Source organism: Gallinula chloropus (assembly GCF_964237585.1).
Source record: "Gallinula chloropus genome assembly, chromosome: 27".
NCBI lineage: Eukaryota > Metazoa > Chordata > Aves > Gruiformes > Rallidae > Gallinula > Gallinula chloropus.
In genome coordinates this window covers 2,995,847-3,003,711 of record NC_140112.1, presented here as the reverse complement: position 1 = coordinate 3,003,711, position 7,865 = coordinate 2,995,847, and the positions used below count along the sequence as shown (strand labels likewise).

At 50.4% G+C, this 7,865-nt stretch overlaps 1 protein-coding gene across 2 annotated transcripts; it reads right to left on the bottom strand.

The window, feature by feature from the left end:
- Nucleotides 1-339: 339 nt before the first annotated feature.
- On the bottom strand, nt 340-5,048 carry SIKE1 (suppressor of IKBKE 1). Of its 2 annotated transcripts, none has more exons than XM_084276045.1 (5): nt 4,745-5,048; nt 4,547-4,655; nt 3,956-4,098; nt 1,889-2,002; nt 340-1,524 (listed from the first exon to the last, which is right to left on the bottom strand). In XM_084276045.1, exons 1-5 carry the CDS (start codon nt 4,901-4,903, stop codon nt 1,435-1,437), a joined length of 615 nt encoding a protein of 204 aa, XP_084132171.1. In that variant the 5' UTR covers nt 4,904-5,048; the 3' UTR covers nt 340-1,434. The 2 variants fall into 2 exon arrangements, with proteins under 2 accessions (XP_084132171.1, XP_084132172.1); XM_084276046.1 differs by having other exon boundaries at nt 4,547-4,652.
- Between the last annotated feature and the right edge of the window lie 2,817 nt (nt 5,049-7,865).

Genomic DNA, 7,865 nt, shown 5'->3' with positions numbered 1-7,865 from the left:
AGTGCCCTTGGCCCGCGCCTGGGCGGGCGCCTCGTGGCCGGAGCGAGGTGTGAGGGCCCGGGCGCCCGTGTGCAGCCGGGCACCTTCAGCCACAGCGGCCGCCCCGGGCCCCGGCCGAGTCGCCTCAGCCGCCTAACGCCAGGCTCGCCGTCCCCGCCGCTGCCGCTCGGCTCCGGTGGAGCGGCACGGCAGCCTGCACGGCAGCAGTGACGGTACACAGGGGCTGTGAGGCCGCTCAAGGGAGAAAACGCCCCCGAGGCCTGTTCCCCTCGGGGGTGTGACAGGCCGGGGAGGCGCAGACCAGGCAGAAGGACCCTGTATTGACACCACACAACACGCTTGAGAAGATACTGCCCCTTGGGGGACCTTTATTCCCTCTGACACAATTCCTAATAGAAAAGGACTGTATACAAGGATACTCCTGTACAGAAATCCCTTACATCAGCTGAACAATCCCCCTGGATATTCCAAACAGGCACGAGAAAATGTCTCTGCGTAAGCACAGGAATGTAGATCAGCTTTTGTGTCTCATCAAAACTCACTTGGGAAGAAGTGGCATCAAAATGAACAATAAACATCCAATTTCCAGTATTAAATTGTTATTCTTGGAGGATTATTCTTTGATAATGGGTCAGAGAGAAATCTTTAATATAAAAGTGTCGTTAAAAATACCACAATACTGGTCAAGTGGAGTGTCCCTGCAGCAGGGCAGTTGGAACCTGATGGTCTTTAAACAACTTACAACCCAAACCAGTCTATGATACATTCCCTACAGCACTGCAACTCTATTTTCCTTCAGTACAGGATTCTGCAGTGTCGTAACAGCTCTGTAACACCTGATACTGGACTTACCTGCGACATAACAGTTAAACACCTGCCCACAACATTGGTTTTGGTTCAGTTTTGAGGCAGATGTCAACTCACTCTTCCTGAAGGCCATGAGTGTTAGCTCTCCAAAGCAAAACAGCTTTGCCTGCCTGCTTTGTGCAGGCAGAGCCACAGGAGTGCCTACCCCTTACAATGCATTTTTTGGAAGAATCTCTCGTTCCTTCTATCAAATAATCACAACCTGTAATATATTCTCTCTCTACTGACAAGGTGGATTTGAGTGCCAGCTGCACAGTTGGAATTCTTAACTCAAGCTCATAAAAAACTTACAAACTGGAGAGGACATAAACTATCAGAAGGGAGTGCACATCACATACTTCACTGTTAAGCATCTGTATGCTGCAATTACAGAACAGTACTGCAAGCCTTTGCCATCAACAGTATGCAATTTCAGAAAAAACACAGAGAAAACAGCCCCACATGTTTCGAAAGATAAAACAAACATACAAGGAAGCACCTGAAAGATCAAACGAAAACCAATCCTTGTAGGGTAAGTTTTGTAATAGTCTCTGAAGTCAAGATTTGGAGATAAGGTTATTCTGTGACCTAAGCTTCACAGTCTGGCAGATCTTCTCTCCCCACCTCAAAAGATTCTTTGCTGATTGACAACAGTTCACGCAGCTCTTTGTTTTCAAGCTGCAAAACCAATATTTTTGCTGAAACAGAAGTGAGCTTCTTCACAAGTAAAAGATGATAATCTTTAAAAAGCCCCATACCTCCACAGCTAAATGAAACACTGATTTTGTGACATGCATTAACACAGCCTTAGCAAAAGGGGAAACACATCATTTAAAGCTTCTCTTTTGCTTCTGGCTTCATATATGCACAACACAAACATCTAGACCTTGAAAATAAACAGATCATATTCTGCCCCTCCTGACCCCACCCTGAAATTTTTGATTGTTACAAATCTTTGACACATACAGACATAGAAAGTGTAGAGTTAAGTCTAGAGACTCCCAAAGCTTCATCTATCCTTGGCAATTGTGTCTGTTCTTACCTCCAACTGAGCTAGTTTCTCCTGAACTTTAAAGAACTGATCATCATCGACTTGAATAGCTTTTCTCATCACCTCTCCCATCTCACATATTCTGTCTATTTGACTTTCAATTTCCTGAAAGACATAAAAGTAACACATTCAGTACATTCAGGCAAAAGCAGCAGTAATAATTAATCCCTTCTACATAAATTACTTGTGTTTTCTTGAGTTTGGATTATTTCCCTGTTTTGAATTTTAACCCTTGCAATCCTCTCTAATGTGTATGAAACTTGGAAGATGAAAACATGTACCTTATCATCCCATGAAGAGGGTGGGTGGGATTACATCAATCAGCAAGATGAGGCACCCTCACTACGACAAAACCCATTTCAAGAGCGACAAGGACCCATTCAACACATCCAGGTTCACGTGAATATAATCAGCATGCAGTGAATTTTATGTTGCTTTATTAGATAAGGCTGAATTTACAAGAACACCACATCTAAAAGCAAATGAGATTTCAAGACTGAGGAACAGTGTGAAGTAAAGAGCCTCGTCTCAGAAGGAAGCCAAGTAAGGAAAGTAAAGTAAGACCAGAGCCTCCTGAGGCAGATTTTACGTTATCTGTCTAGACACAGCTCTAATCCTTTGGAAGACACCTTTTGCTGAAGCTCAGAAACACACATACAATGAAATTCCAGCGTGTAATGCCACAGCAGCTCCTGTTTGAAGAGCATTCTGTTCCCAAATGCAGCGCTGAGAGAAATTCCAGGGCATAAACACAAACATGTCAGTAACTGGCAAGAAGTATAAAGGAATTTGGAAGGATTTAATATAAAAACACAAGGTTATCACAGCTTCTTTTCTCCAAGCATCAGTAGTTATTCTGCTGGTCCTGGAAGATAAAGGCATCACCAGAGCAGAGAGCTCAGTTTTGAATTCCCTTATTCAGAAAAATAGATAAAACAAATCAGAGCATCTGAAACAGAGAAAGACTGAGGTAACAACCTGGGACCAAAGAATGAAGTGGGTTTTTTGTTTTCCTGAAGAATTACTACAGTTACAATATAGCTCTTTAAAAGATACTGAAAAGCTGTTACTACTCTCCAAGAGGTGGGTAGGAAAAAACCTCATGGGCTTAAGTCTGTAGCACAGAAGACTTAGCCTGGATGTGAAGACAGTCCAAGTGCATCAAAGGTTCTTCCAGAGCCTTTTCAGCTTTTTCCAGGCCATTAAAATGGCACAAAAGCTGTTCCAGAGAATCATTTTACAAGTTTTCTCCAAGTGTTAAGTCTGGATAAACAGAGAAATTCATGCATCTAAGCAAGCACTGGAAGCAAGACATTGGTACACTACTCTTAACTTCAGAGAACCTATGCAGTACAAAATAAGAGAGTAAATTGCCACATACTCTGTGCAAGGGTTAGGCTGGCTCCAATGCCAACTAAAAAAAACCCAGAAGATATGTCACTAAGCTGAATCAGCTTGCTGCTCCCTGATCACATAAAAATGCATTTTAACAAATGCCTAACTGAATTCATAACCCTTTAAGAGAGATGTAGTGTTATTAAGACACCTAAAGGCAAAACAGGCAGCAGTTATCAGCATCCACACCTTAGCTTTCTGAAGTCACCACACACAACATGGATGCAGAGGCACTTTTAGGCCACTGCACAGAGTACCCAGATTTAAAAACATTTGGGAGTGATTTCTTTAAGAATGAAACACACCACAGCTCACAGAGATGTAGGAGGTTCTTCTCCTTTCATTACAATTACTGAACAGAACTCTGATGCCTTGGATGTGACTGGAGAGAATCACCTGCATGAAGCTTACGGAGGGAATTCAGCACCTAGAGCATAAAGAACATGCCTGTGAAAGGGCTCTGCTTTTCACTGTCCTCTGTGATCCCTGTCAGAACCTGTGCACTGGAAAAGGAACAGAGAAAAAAATACCAGCAGGGACGAGATTCAGAGAGTGTATTTCAGAGCAGAGATGTTCCAGGAACGGAAACAAAGGCTGTACAGCAGCGAGCACGAGACAGGGCACAGGGGTACTGAACCCCCTCCTGTCCCCGTCCCACCTTACCAAGGAATTGGCCTGGTGAACGTTCAAGACCGGTTCTGCATCTTCACCTTTCCTCCCCTGCAGCAGCTGTAACATCTGCTTCCTGTATTTGCTCATGATAAGCTCTAACGCGTCCTGGTGCTCCTCCAGCGAGACCCACAGCTCTGCAAAACACCGCGCGTCAGCGCCGCGAACCGCCAGCACCTCTTCCCAGCAGCGACACTCGGTACCAGCCCGGTACCGTCTCTCCAGCCCCGGGACCGCGGCAGGCGGATGTGCGGACCCTTCGGCTAACCGAGAAGCCGCCGGTACCCGGTACCTGCAGCCGTTTCCACACCGAAGCATCCAGTGAGGCTGGCGGAAGGCGAAGGGATGCACCCCCGACGACCCCCCCCCCCCCCCCAACTCCCCGCCCGGGCCGCCGAGCGCCCCTCCCGCCCCAAAGCCCCCCAAACCGGCTTCCCTCCGGGGCCGCCCCGCGCCCGCCACCAACACCCCCCCCCCTCACCCCCCGTCACCCCGGCTCTGCACGCCCCGCCCCGCCCCGCCAGCCCTCACCCCCACCGCCCCCCGCATCCCGGTCCCGCGGCGCGGCCCGGCGGGCGGGCTCACCCCGGTTCTCCCGCCGCAGGTCGCGGATCTGCGTGTTCTCCTGCGACAGGAGCGCGTGCGGCCGCAGCCGAGACGGGTCCGCCTGCTCCGCCGCGGGGCCCGGGCCCTGCTGAGACACGGCTGTCGGTCCGGCCGCCCCCCACACCGCCGCCCGGCCCCCGCCGCCGCCGCCCCGCCCGCCCGCCCGCCCGCGCTCACCTTCTCGGCCCAGGCCGCGCCCGCCTCCCGCATGGCGGCCACGCGCTGGTGCAGGACGGCGGACTGGTCGATGAGCGACTCGGCGGCGGCGTCGTGCTCCTTCAGCCGCTCCAGCAGCGTCCTGGCGTCCGTGAGGATCTTCTCGATGGTGCAGCTCATGGCGGGCGCCGAGGCGAGCAGCGCTGCTCACCGCCGCGGCGGCCCCATGCCCGGCCCCAGTGCGGTGCCGGTGCCGGCGGCCGCCGCCGGGCGCGGGCAGACGGGAGCCTGCGGGAGCCGGGGATGCCGCCCGCCCGCCCGTCCGCGCGCGGTCCCGCCGCTTCCGGCCCGGCACGCGCGGCGCCTGCGCGGCCGCCAGAGAGCGCGCCACCCGCGAGCCGCGGGAAAGCCGCGCCTCCAGGCGGCCCGCGCGCGGCTCTAGCGCTTCCGGGCCGCGGTGTGGCGCGCTCCTGCGCGCGGAGGAGGCCGAGCGGCGGCGCCGCAGCCGCGGCTCGCGCCCCACGCCCTCGGCGCTCGTTCCCGCCGCGCGGGACGCGGGCGCTTCGCGTCGCGGCTCCTCAGGGGAGCCCGCGCAGAGCCCTGCGCCGCCTGTTTGCGGGAGGGCGGGCAGCCTTGACCCGAGGGGTCCCGGTTATCTGGTTAAATGCTCCCTAAATAGCGCGCGATAAATCCCGGGCTGCGGTCTGTTGAGCTGTCATCTTATCTGCCGTGCTCGTTGTCCCTCTCAGCAGTAAACATCCTCCCCTCCAGTTAAAATAACAAGCCCTGTCATGCTGACTCTCCGCTTCGATATTTATTGACCAACTACAGCTACTGTTAGTGGTCCCCATGTCCTCAACGCTTTGCTTAACCCGGTGCTGCACAGCTTGCTGGATTCCCTGGTACCAGCTGTGCTGACAGTGTTCCCCACAGCAGTGTTTTCACAGGGTCCCTGTGCTTCAAGTCATCTTTCAAGTTTCATTTCCCGTTCGGTCTGACAGAAAAATAAAGTCTAGGATGCTTTATCAGATAAAAGTTCATGATCCTGGAGACGGCCCAGCCCGCAGCAGGAGTGCTGAGGAAGGTAGCGGTACACACGCAACCGCGTCAGAACGTTCCTGCAGTCGGAAGAGACCAGAGTGGGTGGCCACACTGGAGTGTTTCCTCAGAATCAGATTAATCAGCGAAGTGGGAGATACATTTTGCAGATCTGAGGAATGTAGAGCTGCCTTATAGTAACTGGTGTGGAACTGGAGGTCTGAATCATGCTTTACAGCATGCTTTACCTATTGGGCCTTCCTTAGTTTTCTTCTTACTAGGGAATGCTAATAAAGTCAAGACAACTTGTTACCAGAATTCCTTTTCCATAATGGGCAATTTGTGAACATTTGGACCACTGACAAATATTAGTGCATTTACCAGCCTGATTATGCTTGGGAAAAGACTGCCCTGCCCTAAGCTGCACTCAATGATCATTTCCCCATCCCGCTGACTGTCCCCACTGCCATGTCCTCAAATGACCTTACCTGTGCTCTTCAGTACCTGCTGCTGCTTCTCTCCAATGATGGTCCCAGTTCTGCAGCTGCCTTTAGAGCCTCAGCCTGTACACTGGTTTTTGAGGAGCCCTTGAGCAGCCCCACAGGGGCAGGCCTGGTAACAGCTACACGGAACAATACGTGCCATAGTAACTTCCCCCTTTTCACCTTCCTCAACACCAGGAAGTTCTGTGCAACCAAACACACCATCCCTAAGGTTCCACTGAATTCCACTTCACAGCGGGGAGGTGTTCAGTGAGCCACGTAGACACCCAGCACTGGGAGTTCCTGTTCACACCTCCCAGAAAGTCAGCCAGCCTGTGCACGCAGCGCAAAGGATCATCACACTGTGCCTGGGTTGTGTGTCTGAACGTGTCTGTGTGTCTGGCCTGTTCTGTTCCTTGTGTTTATATTTCTGATTTAATACTCATTTTCCCCTGGCTTTGGAGGGGACATCCTGGCCTTTCGTGCCAGGTAGAGGCAAACAAGGACAGCAGGGGCCTGCACTGCTGTATCAGGCTTCCATGTCACGATCAGCACAGTCCCTCTGCAGGATTCTGGCTCCTTGAAATGAAATTGCAGAATGAGGAGACAGGAATCTACAATCCCACCACCGCACGGCACTTGGTCTTGTGTTCTCACTTGGGGATGCGTCTCCCTCCCTCCCCAGCAGATCTTTTGACACAGAATAATTTGTTCAACTTCTGAAGGACAGTAGAATAAGCTAGTGTGGCGCCAGGACACAGATTGGATCCCAGTAGGACAAAGCTCCTTGATTTAAATGCTGGGAATGCTTGTCACCAAAACTTCTAGTATGTAGCAACAGAGCTTAAACAAATCAGCGGATGAGCATTTTCTGAGTAGTGGTGTCTTCTAATTCCTTTGGCTTATCACATCAATTCTGTGTAAACTGAAGAGAATGTATAAATTTGGCCTCTCAAACTTTTTAGTGTTTAACTTTAATTCGATTAAACACTTATGTGTGTGTACAAAGTGAAAAATGAGGTTACAAGAGGTTAATGCTTTAATGCTTTTAATAACTCTTAACCACATGGCTGTGTTTTGTCAAACAGAACATGGATTTGTTCTAGCAGGAAAAGCATATGCCAGATAGAAGCATACCGAGGCTCCCCAAAACAGCAAAGCTGCTGCAGAACCAAAACCATTTCCAGGCCATCTTTGAAAAATCATGAATAGTATTTCTGTGATGGAATAAATACATAGTGTTTCTGAGTACAGCTGGGGAGGTTCTTGCTTGCACTAGGAAAATATAAAAGGAAAGAAGTCTAGACACACCAAAAGCACAGAGAAAGTAATAGAAGAGATTGGTAACAGACACAGTACAGAGTCTGGAACACAATGTAGTAGCTGTAAAGCTGGGATGAGTCCAGGCACCAGTACTGAGGATGTTAAAGTAATGTGCACAGAGTAGTGCACATAACTTACCCCCAAACTGGAAGCAGAATAGATGGTGGATAATAGTGCACAGAGGAAGTGGCAACATCTGTGACAGGCAGAGCGGCATCTCAATGCTGGAAGCAGATAAAAGAATAAAGGGGAAATTTCTAGGACAATTCTTGGGGCTCAGGTAAAATTGTGTGATGAGA

Excerpts from the sequence above, each read along its gene's own strand:
- SIKE1 (XM_084276045.1), bottom strand. The coding sequence starts at position 4,903 with ATGAGCTGCACCATCGAGAAGATCCTCACGGACGCCAGGACGCTGCTG. Across the intron at positions 4,656-4,744 it reads GCGCGGCCTGGGCCGAGAAG|CAGGGCCCGGGCCCCGCGGC; the intron begins GTGAGCGCGGGC and ends GCCGTGTCTCAG. Across the intron at positions 4,099-4,546 it reads CCTGCGGCGGGAGAACCGGG|AGCTGTGGGTCTCGCTGGAG; the intron begins GTGAGCCCGCCC and ends GGTGTTTTGCAG.